The sequence below is a fragment of the Bos grunniens genome, chromosome 18 (assembly GCF_055505025.1).
Source record: "Bos grunniens cultivar Pamir isolate PY7600 chromosome 18, Bosgru_T2T1.0, whole genome shotgun sequence".
Taxonomy (NCBI): Eukaryota; Metazoa; Chordata; class Mammalia; order Artiodactyla; family Bovidae; genus Bos; species Bos grunniens.
Genome location: NC_141182.1, coordinates 7,945,412 through 7,961,759, shown reverse-complemented (window position 1 = coordinate 7,961,759; position 16,348 = coordinate 7,945,412). Strand labels below are relative to the sequence as shown.

The 16,348-nt window shown below is 46.6% G+C and overlaps 1 protein-coding gene across 1 annotated transcript in view; it reads left to right on the top strand.

Moving 5' to 3' along the window:
* Positions 1-16,348, top strand: part of LOC147352987 (polycystin-1-like protein 2) — a 107,378-nt gene that overhangs the window by 64,748 nt on the left and 26,282 nt on the right. Inside the window, 7 exon segments of the mRNA XM_086349458.1 lie at positions 981-1,211; positions 3,250-3,351; positions 6,024-6,202; positions 9,494-9,640; positions 10,162-10,361; positions 11,062-11,279; positions 12,116-12,332. Of these exon segments, the coding sequence (XP_086205584.1) occupies positions 981-1,211; positions 3,250-3,351; positions 6,024-6,202; positions 9,494-9,640; positions 10,162-10,361; positions 11,062-11,279; positions 12,116-12,332 (1,294 nt within the window).

The window sequence follows — 16,348 nt, the reverse complement described above, 5'->3', positions numbered from 1 at the left end:
TTGTAGGCTACAGTCCACGGGGTCGAAAAGAGTTGAACACGACTGAGCGACTTCACTTCTTTGCCACTCAGCAATAGAAAAGAATTCTCTAAATTTTACCCACTTTGGACCAATTGCTGAGAACCAGCTTAGAATGTGAATATTTGTCCTTCCTGTTTTCTTTCCATGGTTCCCCTGATCTCTGGTGTTTCTCTCTTCAGTGTAAGATAACCTGCTGTCTCAGTTTGCCTGGGACTCAGGGGGCTCCCAGGATCTAAGACTTTCAGTTTGAGAAGCAGAGAGGTCCCTGGCAAACTGAGATGAGTTGGTCACCCTGAATGTTTTCTCAGCACCTTGCCTGGCCTGGAAGCAGCACCCCACAAATACTTGACTGGTGAGGGAGCACCAGCTGGGAGAGAGTACTGGAAAGGATGCACACCAAGCACGTGGCAGTGACTGCTTCTGGAGGTTGGGGGACAGAGGGCATTTTGGCTTTACCCTTAACACTTCCTATCCAAAAAGGCGAAGCAGATTGGCAAGATGGGCATGGTCATTCAGTAAGAATGACAGGTGCAAAAATGCTTATTACAGACATGTGTAAGTGTTAAGTCGCTCAGTCATGCTTCACTCTGTGTGACCTCATGGGCTGTAGTCTGCCAGGCTCCTCTGTCCCTGGAATTCTCCAGGCCAGAACACTGGAGTGGGTAACTATTCCCTTCGTCAAGGGATCTTCCCAACCCAGGGACAACCTGGGTCTCGGGCATTGCAAGCAGATTCTTTACCATCTGAGCCACCAGGTGAGCCCACTACAAGACATAATTCACTATATTAAAAAAATTAATGTTTCATTAAATAAAAAAGCCCAAAGAGAATCCTGAAGCTGGCCTTCAGCAGTCTCCCACCCCTCCCCAGGACAGGGTCCACCCCTTACTGCTCTCCTCCCATGGGTGGGGAAGATATACTTCCTGAGTCCTTTCACCAGAGCCTCTTTGGGGTTGCAGGTGGGGCCGCGGACCACCCTCTCGCAGACCCACTGCCTCTGCAACCATCTCACCTTCTTTGGGAGCACACTCCTGGTGATGCCCAACGCCGTGGATGTCCGCCAGACTGCTGAGCTCTTTGCCACCTTTGCGGACAACCCTGTGGTTGTGACCACCGTGAGCTGCCTCTGCGTGGCCTACCTCCTGGTGCTGATCTGGGCGAGGAGGAAGGATGCTCAGGATCAAGCCAAGGTGAGGTGGCACGATACACGGAAACAGCAGGGGGCGAGCAGTCCCCTTGCAGGAGCTCCAAAGAATGGAGCCCTGGTGGGGGGCCGAGGGGCCAGCTGCAAGTCCAAGCCTTGACCCCTGGAGTCATCTCCGGTAAGCTGGCCTCTCAGCCTCTTTACCTGTAAAATGTTCTTGTTTATCAAATTATCAGGAGGATCATAAAACTGACCACTTATTGAGGATCGACTGTGTACCAGGTACTATTCCCACTTAATGCCCACAACAGCACCAAGGGGGAGGATGCTGATGTTGAGAGTCCCCTAGACCACCCTCAAATTCAGTGATTTGCTAGGAGGACACACAGGACTTTAAATAGCTATTATCCTCATGGTTCCAGTTTACTACAGTGAAAAAGCACAGATTAAAATCAGAAAAAGGAAGGGTTCAAGAGATATCAGGCAAGAGATTCTAACTGTCCTCTCCCATTGGAGCCCTACAGACAGATGAATTCTTCTAGCAATGATGTGCAACAGCACATGTGACATATTGCCCACTAGGAAGCTCCCCAAACCTTGGTTTTACTAGGGGTCAGTCTCTTAAGTATGGCACCTGCATGACTGCCGTTAGTCTCTAGCATCCACTGCCCCTCATCCCTGCCCAGGTCAGACTGACAGAGTGTGGCCCAAAGCTCTCACCACAGATCACACTGCTAGCACATAATGCCTAGGGTGGCCCGAGGCCCCGGATAGTCAGACATCCTGATTATGCAGGATATTTCAAGAACTTAGAGGTTATCTTCCAGGAGCTTGCCAAAACCAGTCCTTTCTTTGGAATGTGTAGGGTAATTATCTAGTCCAAAGCCACCTCCAAGGAGCCAGAATTCAAACTCAGATCTGCCTGACGATAAGTCAGGTCTGAGGGTAAAAACAAGATCAAACAATAACCAATTGTGACAACAAAGTTCTGATTCTTTTTCTGATACATGCATCACATCTGACCCATAGGAGCCTTCAATACACACTCAGGAGTGAGTGAGCACATAAATGAATCTTTATGCACTGAACCTTTCAACATTGCCTCCCCTCCCTACATACAGCAACACCTCTCAGGATATGAATGGTATGAAACCTAAAAAGATAATAGTTGCCCAATTTATACTGTTGTCTTTGATTTGCCCAAGGGGTTTAACACTAATATTTTAAGTCTCTCAACTGTAGGTTGGTTTCTGGGGAGCAGACCCTCAGATGGAGTTGAATATGCAGGGTGTTTATCAAGAAGTGCTTGGGATCAGCCCCGGGGCAGGGAAGGAAGAAGGTAGGACGGGCAGGGGGAGAAGTCAAGTTGGGATGCAGCCTACTGATAGTTGATTGACCCCTTGAGGAGCTCTGGAATTGTCCTGAACTACGCTGAGAAGCCCAGGTCTTGATCTTTGGCAATGAACCAATCTGTCCTTAGATATCGGGTTCCCTGGGAGGTGCATGACTTTGACAGAGATGACTTGCATCCCTGACAATATCATCTCGGCAACTGAGAAAACAGCCCTCCACTGACAGTAGATCTGGGGAGCTCACCACTGCCCAGCCCTCTGTAGCCTCTGACCAACTCCAGCTATTTATTTTTTGCTAAAACAACATTCATTTTTAAAAAATTTCCTTAGAGGCACAATCTGGTTACCAATGTTATGAGAAATCATTTATGAACAGAGTTTGTATTTATCAGCTCAAACATCAAACATTCTCAGCTTAATACCAAGTTCATCTCCAATTTGACTACTTTGGGTCATATTTAATAATGAATATATATTTTTTATTTTAAAAGTTTTTGTTTTTATAAAGTAATTAGCCTCCAATTAAAATAAATAAATTTAAATTAAAAAAAATAAAATAAAAGTTTTGGTTTTCACTTGAAACCCTGCTTTTATAAAGAACAGTTCTTATCTGATGCAATGAATCAATAGCAGACATAAGTGTGCTTCCCCCCCTTTAACTGTCATGAACGCCCAACTCACTCCCGGCTACGTGTGTGGTGGATGACCCCACAATGCCATCCTTCTGCCCAGGTAAAGGTCACGGCGCTGGAGGACAACGACCCCTTGGCTCAGTACCACTACCTGGTGACAATCTACACTGGACACCGGAGGGGGGCAGCCACCTCCTCAAAGGTACTTGACTCACCAGACCCCTTGGTCAGTTAGCATGTACCACCCAGCAAAGCGCTGGCCAGTCGGTTGTTGAGTTACTTTAGCACACTGGATTTTGCTGTGGGTTTTTTTTTTAACTTCTGCTTTTTTTAGAGAAAAGTATCTTTTTGCTAGACAAAAATAATACCCTAAGCCCCAATATTTAAAAAGATAAAGGAGGAGTGGATTAAGGGAGATCTGGGGTCTGATGCTGCTTCCCTGGTGGCTCAGTTGGTAAAGAATCTGCCTGCCAATGTAGTAGATGCAAGAGATGTGGGTTCAGTCCCTGGGCTGGGAAGATCCCCTGGAGAAGGAAATGGCAACCCATTCCAGCATTCTTGCTTGGGAAATCCCATGGACAAAGGAGCCTGGCAGGCTACAGTCCATGGGGTTTCAAGAGTCGGACACTACTTACAGACTAAGCTACCACCATCACTGTACCCACTGGTCTTCTCATTTAACCCTACTAAAGGATAATTCAAACAGCTAGTTACCTGCACTCAAATGTGCTCACATATGCAGAACAGTCAGTAGACTGCTACCAATGAATAAAGGGGAAAAAAGAATTTTTAAGAGAAAGAGGACAAAAGAAAAAAAGAAACAATGGCAATCATTTGAAAAAAAAACCTCAGATTACATTTTTGAGGAAAACAGATTAGCTGGCATCCAGCTAAGAGGTGAGGCTGTCCTTGAAAGGCTGACTAAAGGTAGTGAAGCCATGATTTCATTTGTTTACGGATTCTCCAAAACCCCTAAAAGTTTAGTTGTGGAGCACACAGCAGGTTGTTTCTGTCATGTCTCAGCATCCTTAGTTAAGTCTGGCCTGCGTCATGGCCTTCATCAGAATGTACCATCCCTCACAGCAGCCTCCAGGCTTCCTTTACTGAAACTGTGCTCCTTGGAACATAGTTTGAGAACCACGGATACTGTGTGTACTGTGCTAAAGAAAGCTCTTTTGATTTGGGGTTTTTAAAAAAGTATTATTTATTTGGCTGCACCAGGTCTTAGTCGTAGCTTGCAGGCTCTTCCATCTTTATTGCAGCATGAAAACTCTTAGTTGCGGCATCCAAGACCTAGTTCCCTGACTAGGGATGGAACCCCTTGCATTGGGAGCTCCGAGTCTTAGCCACCGAATCACCAGGGAAGTCCCTCCACTGTTTTTTTAAAAATGATATTAGGCTCCATGAGAGCATGGCATGTGTCCATTTACTTTTTACTTTTTTAGTCTTATTTAAATCTTAATTTTTACTTGTGTATACATTTATTTTTATTTGAATTAAATAAATTTTTAAAAATTGCTGCACCTCAGTGCCTCAATCAGCTATCTAATGCACAGTAAGTACTCAGTAACTATGTGCTGAATAATTGCAGGAATCACTTTCATCCATCTAATGAAACACCCACCCCATTTCTGTTTGATATGAGGAACTGACCTTCCTAGGAATGAAAGAGTGAAAGTGTGTGATCCACAGGCCATTTCATGGCTCCCCATTTCACTTTTCAATTGATACTTCTTAGTTGAGTTCTTCTGGCATAGTGGTTCTCAAAAGGTTGGCCCCCAGGGATGGCTGGTAATTTCGGAAGTCATTCTGGTTGTCACAATTTAGGAGAGGAAGAGATGCTGCTGGCACCTAGTGAGTGGAGGCCAAGGATGATGCTAAACATCCAACAGCACACAGGAAAGCCCCAGAGCAAGGAATTGCCTGACCAAGAATGTCTACAGGGGAGACTCTGCTTTAGAAGCTGACTCTGAAACAAGGATTCAAGCACAAGTAGTTCATTTGAGAGGGGATTCGAGGGCACCCCAGAGTGGAGTGGGAAGCCAGGCAGGGAAGGGAAGGAACGAAGAACTCATAATCAAGCCCACCACCCCTGTGGGCAACTGTAGCCCAATCCCACTGGGGAACTCCGGAAAGCAGTGAAGAACGTGGGCCTCAGAGTTATCCCAGCAGAGGACTGAGGGAACTGGGCTGTTTATCTACCAACCCCACAAGTCATCGGGGGAACACAGCTTGCAGGGGCCATTAATTCTCTGCCAGCTTTCACCTGCTGCTCTGACAGCCAAGAAACCCCCAGAGCAAGAGACACAGCAGCTGGCAGTGGGACAGCCTCACCACTGTGGTGAGGCTGAGGGACGGATATCAGTGGGGCATAGTGATACCTGCTGTAGTTGTTTTGGGCTCAGGTAATCAGGCATGGCCACCAGCAGCACCTGCAGGGCTTCAGAAAACTACAGATTCCTGTGCCCAGTATTCTTGGTAGATCTGGATGGGGCCCGAGAATATGTATTTTCAAAGTAATGGGCAGTCATTCATTCCTGCCTCAATACTGGGAACTCTGGGAGCCCTGAAAATATAGTCGTTAGGGAGAAAAACCAGTTCTTGCCCTACGGCCCTTTCAAATAAACAGACGGGAAGTCTGAAAAGTTCATCAGGAAGCATTTTATGAGTACGGCTCATCTCAAAGATGTGCATACAGATAGTGTCACCTCAAATTTTCATACAGCTGAAAAATAACTCAGGCAGGCCCACGGTGGGACGAGAGGAGGAGAAAGGGCAAGCTCCGTTGGGTTTCATTGGTTTTCAGACACCTCCAGTGAAACACGGGGCTCAGTTACCATGCAGAGTTGGCCACTCCTGGCCTCTGGGTTTCAGGTGACTGTCACCCTATATGGCCTGGATGGAGAGAGTGAGCCCCACCACCTGTTGGACCCCGATATCCCGGTTTTTGAGCGAGGGGGAGTGGATGTCTTCTTGCTCTCCACCCTGTTTCCCCTGGGGGAGCTGAGGAGCCTGCGACTGTGGCATGACAACTCAGGGGATCAGCCATCTTGGTGAGTCAGGGGTGGGCAAATCACAGGGACCTACTAAGTGACAGGTCCAAGGCTGGGCACTGTGCATATGCTGCCTTGCTGATCCTCATGAGCCTCTCTAAGAAAACAGAATGGATCCCTATTTCACAGATGAGGAAACCAAGGATCAGAGAGGCCCACCAGTCCACAGGCCATACACAATGCTCGGTCTCTCATTTAGCTCTCAGGTTCTGCATCTATAAAATGGGGATAGATGCCTACTCTAATGACAAACCCTGCCCAATATGAGGAGAGTAGATGAGACACTGGCTGATTCTCCAGGAGAAGATGTGAGAACGGCTCCACTGCAGAGCACTAAGCTAATTCCTCCCATGCTTTCCTCACTGGATGCTCACTGACCCTCCGGGACAAGTGCTGTTATTATTCTTGTTTTATAAGTGGGTGAATGCTGGGGTCCTGCCCCGGCTGATCCAGGGTATTCAAAGCGGGGACGGTGTCGGCGACCTATTTATTTAAATATTTTATCAAAGATATAAAGAGTAATAGGATGAGGATAGCTCAGTAGGAAAATTCAGTGGAGAAAAGAGGCTGAGTGGCTTGGTTTACGCGGGAGACCAATAAAACTTCAAGACAAGAAGTTTGCACCACTTACGTAGGCCACAGGCGTCCTTCCGTTCTCCCGAAGGAGAGGAGACACTGAGGCCTCCCCGGTCAGATCTTAGAAGCCCAGGCATAATTAGTAAGCATGGTGGGTTCCGCGCTCCAGATGGAGATTCAGCCAGAGTGAGAGAGAGAGCGACATGGGGAGACCAGTATTTCGAGAAACTGATCCCAATTCTTTATTTTCCATGGTCTACTTTTATACACTGAGATGTTATACAAAAGTCACGCGGGGTCAGCAGTCCTGACTTTTATCAAAGTCAGGTGCTTCATACAAATGTATACAGAGGTCTTAGGGGTGTTACATCATCTTCTGGCCAGGGGGGCCTGCTGACAATTTACGACCCTCTCCTTGTGACAGCGGTCAGTCAACCAGGACACTTATTTCTCCAGGGGTGATTATTCTCAAAACAGATGCCACCCAAATAAAGTTACATTCCTACAGGGTGAGGGTATAGTGGGTTTTAGTTACGGAAAGAATTTACTTAGCCTAAGGTCTAACGTGATTAATATCAAAGGTTAATACTTATTTCTTCTATATATTCATTAATGTGTGTAAGGGCAGGGGATGTGGAGACTTAGCAACAAACATTGGCTCAACAAATGAAAAACCCTTCACCAATACAATTTCTAATCAGCCCATTATATTTATACTAATAGTTTTCTAACTTTTCTAAGGAACCTGTTTTTAGAAGGTTTAAAGCATCTCGTGCCTCTCACGGTTGGGAGGCTGTGAGCAATCACATGTGGCCGGACAAGCCTGTCAGGCAGGCTAGAGAACCTTCAGAGGAGTTTGTAGGTTAAAACACTCTTATCACGCCCAGGAATTATTATTAACTGGAGCTCTAGGTTAACTCCTTCTCCGAAAGAGGTGGTGGGGGACAGCCCCCCGTAAAGTCAGAGATGTAGGTGAGAGCACAAAGTAGTAAAGTAGGCAGGCTCTGGTTATGGGGGTAGATGCTCGAGGAGTTCCAGGGGGACTCCTGAGGCTCGATCCCGCCTTTGCGTATGTCGAGCCTCCTTCCTCATGACCTTTGTCACGGGCGGAGTACCTCACTCTGGCCCCCAACAGGTGAATCTAAACTTGGGAAAGATTAACTGACTTGCCCAAGGTCACACAACTGGCAAGCTCAGAGCCAAGAGTCCTCCCCTTCCTGGCTTACTGCACTCCCCATTTTGCCTGAGACCCAGATGAGTGGCCTCCAGCCTGAACACTCGCCGGTGGCTGGCAGCTTTCAGAAAACACAGCATTTCGACCAGTGTCCTTAACTCATCTACAGGATTAAGACCCTCAGCTGAGGGTTGGTTCCTAGGATGCAGACTCTGAGATGAAGTTGAATATGGAGGCTGTTTACCTAAGGGATGCCTGGGATTAGCCCCTGGACAGGGAGAGAAGCAAGCAGGATGGGCAGAAGAGCTTTGATGCAGCCCAAAGACAGATCAGCTGACCACACAGGGAGCTTTGGAGCTGTGCTGAGTTGGGTTGAGATGCCCAGGTCTTGATCACACCCAGGTGCCTCACCCAATGGGCACTGGATGTCAGCCACCTCAGGAGGGTGTATGACCTCAACAGATGTGGCTCTTACATGCCTGATGGGGACTATCCTCCATGAAAGGAGAAAATGCACGTCAAGAGCTTCTTAGCATAATCCCCACTGTGCAGTAAATGCTCAATAAAGAGTGCCTACAGGGCTTCCCTGGAGGCTCAGTGGTAAAGAATCCTCTTGTCAATGTAGGAGACAGGGGTTTGATCCCTGATCTGGGAAGATCCCACATGCCTCAGAGCAACTAAGCCCATGCACCACAACTTTTGAGCCTGAGCTCCAGAGCCCTGGAGCCACAACAACGGAAGGCCAGGCGCCCTGGAACCCATGCTCCACAACAAGAGAAGCCACCGCAATGAGAAGCCCACCTACTGCAACCAAGAGTAGCCCCCACTCGCTGCAACTAGAGAAAAGCCCACACAGCACAAAGACCCAGCACAGCCAAAACTAAAATAAAGTTATTTTTAAATAAATAAAACATAAAATTAGATAGTTTAAAAAAAAAAAAAAGAGTGCCTATTGATATCATTAGTCTCATTTCCCTGTAAGGCAACAGAGAAAACAGCTGCTGCTGAATCTGACCTCCCAGCAGAGGCAAGATGACTTCATTTCTTCCCTGGGCCTCAAAGATCTAAATCAGATTTGATGATCACCACAGAGCCCTGAGTCCCAGATGGAGGGCAGGCCCATTCTCTGGATGGAGGCCCAGGGGTGGACCGGGTTTGTGTGCTCAAGCTTGCACCTCCCTAGACACACAGTCCAAACAATTCCACTTTCCTTGCTTGTATCAGGATGGTGACCCTGGGCTTGCTGCCCTACATGAGGCTGCACAGTTTCAGAATGCACGCTCTTGCAGCATACCTGTGAAAACTTGGCAGCCTCCAAGCTGGTGGTCTACACTAGCTGAATTCCCCACATGAAACCAAATTCACCCACTGATTGGGGCATTTTGATCAAGGCACTAACGGCAATGAAGAAAAATACAAAGTCTCTTTTTAGGAGTTCTCGTTCTTGGGCTCAGGTCTGCAATATATTAACATTATCTTCAAGGGGTCCAAAGACATCTCATCTGCCTAACATTATCCTCAAAAGTGTGGGTCCCCTCCAGGTATGTAAGCCGGGTGCTGGTGCATGACCTGGCAATGGACCGGAAGTGGTACTTCCTCTGCAACTCATGGCTATCCATCGATGTCGGAGACTGTGTCCTTGACAAGGTATTTCCAGTGGCCACAGAGGAGGACAGGAAACAATTCAGGTACTGTTCTTTTTCCTTTAAAGCAAATGCTCTTTTGTCATTTCACCTCTAGAGGAGTTGCATCATAGTTCAGTCTCAGCCAAACAAAAGCATGTTTCAGCTTGCAGGTCTGGGTAGCTCTGAATGTGTGATATTAATGACTAATCGGTTTTTCTTGATGTGATAGAAGGGCCCTGGAGGGACACGGACCCTTCGAGACAGAATTATCTTCAGGTGGTGATAACAGTTATAGAACAGTTATCCAAATTTCCTTACGCATAAAGTAACTTGCCTGAGGTCACACAGTAGGTAAGAGGGCTCCAACCACTCTGTCCAGAGTCCCCATCACTAATTCTAAATGATGCTACTATGATGCTGTATTTTTTCTATAACAGAAAAAAAAACAAAAAACAAAAAAAAAACAGGTGAAGAATTTTAGAAACAAATCCTCCATCTCAGTCCAGGATTGCTCCAAAGAGCCCAGGCTTCTCCCCTATTCCTGTCTCCCTAATGCCTGTCACTCTCCCCTGGTCTGTTCACAGCCACCTGTTTTTCATGAAGACCTCCACAGGCTTTCAGGATGGCCACATTTGGTACTCCATCTTCAGCAGCTCAGCTTGGAGCAACTTCACACGTGTCCAGAGGGTGTCCTGCTGCTTCTCACTGCTCCTCTGCACCATGCTGACCAGCATCATGTTCTGGGGTGTCCCCAAGGACCCAGCTGAGCAAAAGATGGACTTGGGTAACTCCCACTCTCCAGGCATGGAGATCAGGGCTACTGGCAGTAGACATGAGCTGTCACTGCCCAGAAATGCCATGCAATTCCAGAGGCCCCAAGACTACTCTGAAGTTCAATAACTCATTAGAAGGACTCAGAAGTCAGACATGCCATTATACTCATAATTATTAGAGAAAGGATACAGATCAAAATCAGAAAAAGGAAGAGGCATGTGGGGCAGGATCCATGGGAGACTAGGCACTGAGCTTCCAATGGAGTCTGGATGGTACTCACTCCTTCAGACAATGACATGTGATCACATGTGCAGAGTAATGCCAACCATGGATCCTCTCTTGAGCCTTAGTGTCTAGTTTTTATTGGGGCATGCTAACATAGACATGGCTGACCCTGGATGACTGACCTAAGACTCCAGCTCCTCTAGACGTTGAGGTGATACAGGGCAACCAAGGCCCCCACCATAAATCACATTGTTAGCACAGAGTATACCAGATGACCCAAGAAACCAGGTAAACAAAGGCACACCCATCAGGCAGGACATCCCAAGGGCTCAGTGGTCACCACCTGCCACTCCCTGCCCCCCCCCAGCCTTGGTGCCATTCAAGGGGCAGACCTCTCTTCAGGCAAGGATAACCCTTGCTGCACAGCCACATTCTGGGAAGGGTGGAGGGGACTCTACTTGACCCCTGCCCTCCATCTGCCCCAGGTCAAATCGAGTTCACTTGGCAGGAAGTGATGATTGGGCTGGAGAGCTCACTCCTCATGTTCCCCATCAACCTCCTGATCGTTCAGATCTTTCGGAATACCCGTCCTTGGGTGGCTAAGGAGCAGAACGCTGGGAAATGGGATGGGAGGCGCCTCAGCCTGGCACCCTCACCACAGCCCATGGAGGATGGCCTTCTGACGCCTGAAGCAGTGACCAAGGCAGGTCTCAACCCTGGCAGCACAGGGGGACTTCTAGCCTGGGAAGAAGTTGGGGTGGGGACTGGGGTTTGAGGCCTGCAGTCCATGTTGTCTGACAGCGTCGGTTACCAAGATTCATCAACTGCACACACACGCACGTACACATATGTGCAAAAATGTGTACATCACACGTATACATGCAGGCATACACACATGCCACATGTACACACATTCACACAAACCATGGATACACCCACAAACATGTATAGAGGTACACAATGTATATCTGCACAGTGCACACATGTACACATGCACACACATACCCACATGAATGCTTACACACATGCCACATGTACACATTAACACACACCACACATCTACAATGCATACATATATGCAAACAACATACGCACATCTCCACACACATGTACACACATGTGTGTACGTGTGTTCACACACATGTACACATGTGCAAGCACAGACCTACAACATACATTCACACATGCACAGATACCTTTTTTGGGTATCTATTCTGTACAAAATATTATACTTTCACTACAGATCACAGGCTGGAAGTACCCCAAAAGGATTCCCTCTGTATTCATGCATTTGTTACGCATTTATTGAGCACCTACGTGCCACACTTTGAGGAATATAGCCTGAAATGTGTCAGTTGAAATCCTAGAATAGAGATTTTATGCAGGACAAAACAGAAGCTCAAGGTGATCCAAGGTCACGTCTCAGTAGGCAGACCTGGGATCAGACCCAGACTGTCCAACCCCAGGATGAGTGCTCTTGAGTACTCTGCTGTCCCCTTACCTGTAGCTCACATCCTGTTCCCACTGGGTGACTTGCAGGATTTGTGGAGACTTGTCAGCTCCCTGTTCAAAGCTCTGAAGGTGCCACCCCCTCTCTTGGACTGGGACTCCACGAACTCAATGAACATCAACCAGCTGCTGGCCTTGATGGAAGATGTCATCTGTCGACAGATCAAAGCAGGGCAGGTCTTCTCGGAGGAAGTCAGCCAGACAGGGGCCCCTTTAACACTCACTCTTGGATCAGTACAAGTAAAAGGTGAGTTTTGATATTTCTCTGCTTAGAGGGGACATGTTGGAGCCAGGTGGATGCAGGACTGAGGGCTGTGTCTGTATCACTAGGGGATCAAGAAGTCTTCCCAGGGTCTCCCTCACCAGCCTGCACTCCAACCACTCACCATAGCCTCCCTCTCTGTACTACAGGTATCCTGGTCTCCACATAATTCCAAGGTGCCTTCCCATGAAGGCCTGTACACATTGTTAGTCTTCTGACCTTTAATGTCCTCTCTCCTCTCTTCGCTTGGCTAATGCCTACTCAGCTTGTATTCTTGGCTGACGTGTCCTTTCCTCTGAGCAGCAACTCAACCACTCAGCCCACAACAGGGTCTCGAGCCACGTGCTCTTTAACTCTTAAGTATCTCCTGCACTGCTTTCACATTCAGTTCACTTCAGTTCAGCCGCTCAGTCGTGTCCGACTCTTTGTGACCCCATGAATCGCAGCACGCCAGGCCTCCCTGTCCATCACCAACTCCCAGAGTTCACCCAAACTCACATCCATCGAGTCATTGATGCTATCCAGCCATCTCATCCTCTGTCGTCCCCTTCTCCTCCTGCCCCCAATGCCTCCCAGCATCAGAGTCTTTTCCAATGAGTCAACTCTTCACATGAGGTGGCCAAAGTACTGGAGTTTCAGCTTTAGCATCATTCCTTCCAAAGAAATCCCAGGGCTGATATCCTTCAGAATGGACTGGTTGGATATCCTTGCAATCCAAGGGACTCTCAAGAGTCTTCTCCAACACCACAGTTCAAAAGCATCAATTCTTCAGCGCTCAGCTTTCTTCACAGTCCAACTCTCACATCCATACATGACCACAGAAAAAACCATGGCCTTGACTAGACGGACCTTTGTTGGCAAAGCAATGTCTCTGCTTTTCAATATGCTATCTAGGTTGATCATAACCTTCCTTCCAAGGAGTAAGCGTCTTTTAATTTCATGGCTGCAATCACCATCTGCAGTAATTTTGGAGCCCAAAAAAGTAAAGTCTGACACTATTTCCACTGTTTCCCCATCTATTTCCGATGAAGTGATGGGACCAGATGCCATGATCTTCATTTTCTGAGTGTTGAGCTTTAAGCCAACTTTTTCACTCTCCTCTTTCACTTTCATCAAGAGGCTTTTTAGTTCCTCTTCACTTTCTGCCATAAGGGTGGGGTCATCTGCATATCTGAGGTTATTGATATTTCTCCCAGCAATCTTGATTCCAGCTTGTGCTTCTTCCAGCCCAGCGTTTCTCATGATGTACTCTGCATATAAGTTAAACAGGGTGACAATATACAGCCTTGACGAAATCCTTTTCCTATTTGGAACCAGTCTGTTGTTCCATGTCCAGTTCTAACTGTTGCTTCCTGACCTGCATACAAATTTCTCAAGAGGCAGGTCAAGTGGTCTGGTATTCCCATCTCTTTCAGAATTTTCCACAGTTTATTGTGATCCACACAGTCAAAGGCTTTGGCATAGTCAATAAAGCAGAAATAGATGTTTTTCTGGAACTCTCTTGCTTTTTCCATGATCCAGCGGATGTTGGCAATTTGATCTCTGGTTCCTCTGCCTTTTCTAAAACCAGCTTGAACATCAGGAAGTTCACGGTTCACATATTGCTGAAGCCTGGCTTGGAGAATTTTGAGCATTACTTTACTAGCATGTGAGATGAGTGCAATTGTGCGGTAGTTTGAGCATTCTTTGGTATTGCCTTTCTTTGGGATTGGAATGAAAACTGACCTTTTCCAGTCCTGTGGCCACTGCCGAGTTTTCCAAATTTGCTGGCATGTTCAGTGCAGCACTTTCACAGCATCATCTTTCAGGATTTGAAATAGCTCAACTGGAATTCCATCACCTCCACTAGCTTTGTTTGTAGTGATGCTTTCTAAGGCCCACTTGACTTCACATTCCAGGATGTCTGGCTCTAGGTCAGTGATCACACCATCGTGATTATCTGGGTCGTGAAGATCTTTTTTGTACAGTTCTTCTGTGTATTCTTGCCATCTCTTAATATCTTCTGCTTCTGTTAGGTCCATACCATTTCTGTCCTTCATCGAGCCCATCTTTGCATGAAATGTTCCCTTGGTATCTCTAATTTTCTTGAAGAGATCTCTAGTCTTTCCCATTCTGTTGTTTTCCTCTATTTCTTTGCATTGATCGCTGCAGAATGCTTTCTTATCTCTTCTTGCTATTCTTTGGAACTCTGCATTGAGAGGCTTATATCTTTCCTTTTCTCCTTTGCTTTTGGCTTCTCTTCTTTTCACAGCTATTTGTAAGGCCTCCCCAGACAGCCATTTTGCTTTTTTGCATTTCTTTTCCATGGGGATGGTCTTGATCCCTGTCTCCTGTACAATGTCACGAACCTCCATCCATAGTTCATCAGGCACTCTATCTATCAGATCTAGGCCCTTAAATCTATTTCTCACTTCCACTGTATAATCATAAGGGATTTGATTTAGGTCATACCTGAATGGTCTAGTGGTTTTCCCTACTTTCTTCAATTTAAGTCTGCATTTGGCAATAAGGAGTTCATGATCTGAGCCACAGTCAGCTTCTGGTCTTGTTTTTGCTGACTGTATAGAGCTTCTCCATCTTTGGCTGCAAAGAATATAATCAATCTGATTTTGGTGTTGACCATCTGGTGATGTCCATGTGTAGAGTCTTCTCTTGTGTTGTTGGAAGAGGGTGTTTGCTATGACCAGTGCATTTTCTTGGCAAAACTCTATTAGCCTTTGCCCTGCTTCATTCCGTATTCCAAGGCCAAATTTGCCTGTTACTCCAGGTGTTTTTTGACTTCCTACTTTTGCATTCCAGTCCCCTATAATGAAAAGGACATCTTTTGGGGGCGTTAGTTCTAAAAGGTCTTGTAGGTCTTCACAAAATCGTTCACCTTCAGCTTCTTCAGCGTTACTGGTTGGGGCATAGACTTGGATTACTGTGATATTGAATGGTTTGCCTTGGAAACAAACAGAGATCATTCTGTCGTTTTTGAGATTGCATCCAAGTACTGCATTTCGGAATCTTTTGTTGACCATGATGGCCACTCCATTTCTTCTGAGGGATTCCTGCCCGCAGTAGTAGACATAATGGTCATCTGAGTTAAATTCACCCATTCCAGTCCATTTTAGTTTGCTGATTCCTAGACTGTCGACATTCACTCTTGCCATCTCTTGTTTGACCACTTCCAATTTGCCTTGATTCATGGACCTGACATTCCAGGTTCCTATGCAATATTGCTCTTTACAGCATCGGACCTTGCTTCTATTACCAGTCGCATCCACAGCTGGGTATTGTTTTTGCTTTGGCTCCATCCCTTCATTCTTTCTGGAGTTATTTCTCCACTGATCTCCAGTAGCATATTGGGCACCTCCTGACCTGGGAAGTTCCTCTTTCAGTATCCTATCATTTTGCCTTTTCATACTGTTCATGGAGTTCTCAAGGCAAGAATACTGGTTTGCCATTCCCTTCCCCAGTGGACCACATTCTGTCAGATCTCTCCACCATGACCCGCCCATCTTGGGTTGCCCCACGGGCATGGCTTTCACATTGCTTGTTGCCAAATCATGAATTACATGGAGAGCTGTACATGTGTACTGCACATTATTCTGGTCTGAACTAGTCTGACTCTCCTCTTGCCCCTTTCCACCTAGATCGCTGTCTCCAGTGCTTAGACCAGTTGTCCAGTAGAACTTCTCACAGTGACAGAAATGGTCTATGTCTCTATTGACCAATATGGCAGCCATTGGCCACAAGTAGCTATTGGCACACTTGAAACACGGCCAGTGTGACTAGGGAACTAAATTAGTTTTATTTTAATTTAAATAATCACACATGGCAAGTGGCTGCCATATTGGGTGGTGTGGCTTAAGTATGCTGCCATTTTTAACACAAGACTGATCACTGTCTTAACCTTGTTTAGAATACAAAAATGGGCGCTACAGATTGGGGAGTTCGAATTCATAACTCTTTGGCCCACTTCTGATAAAGTGAATTAAATTTTCTGAAGTGAGGCCAGG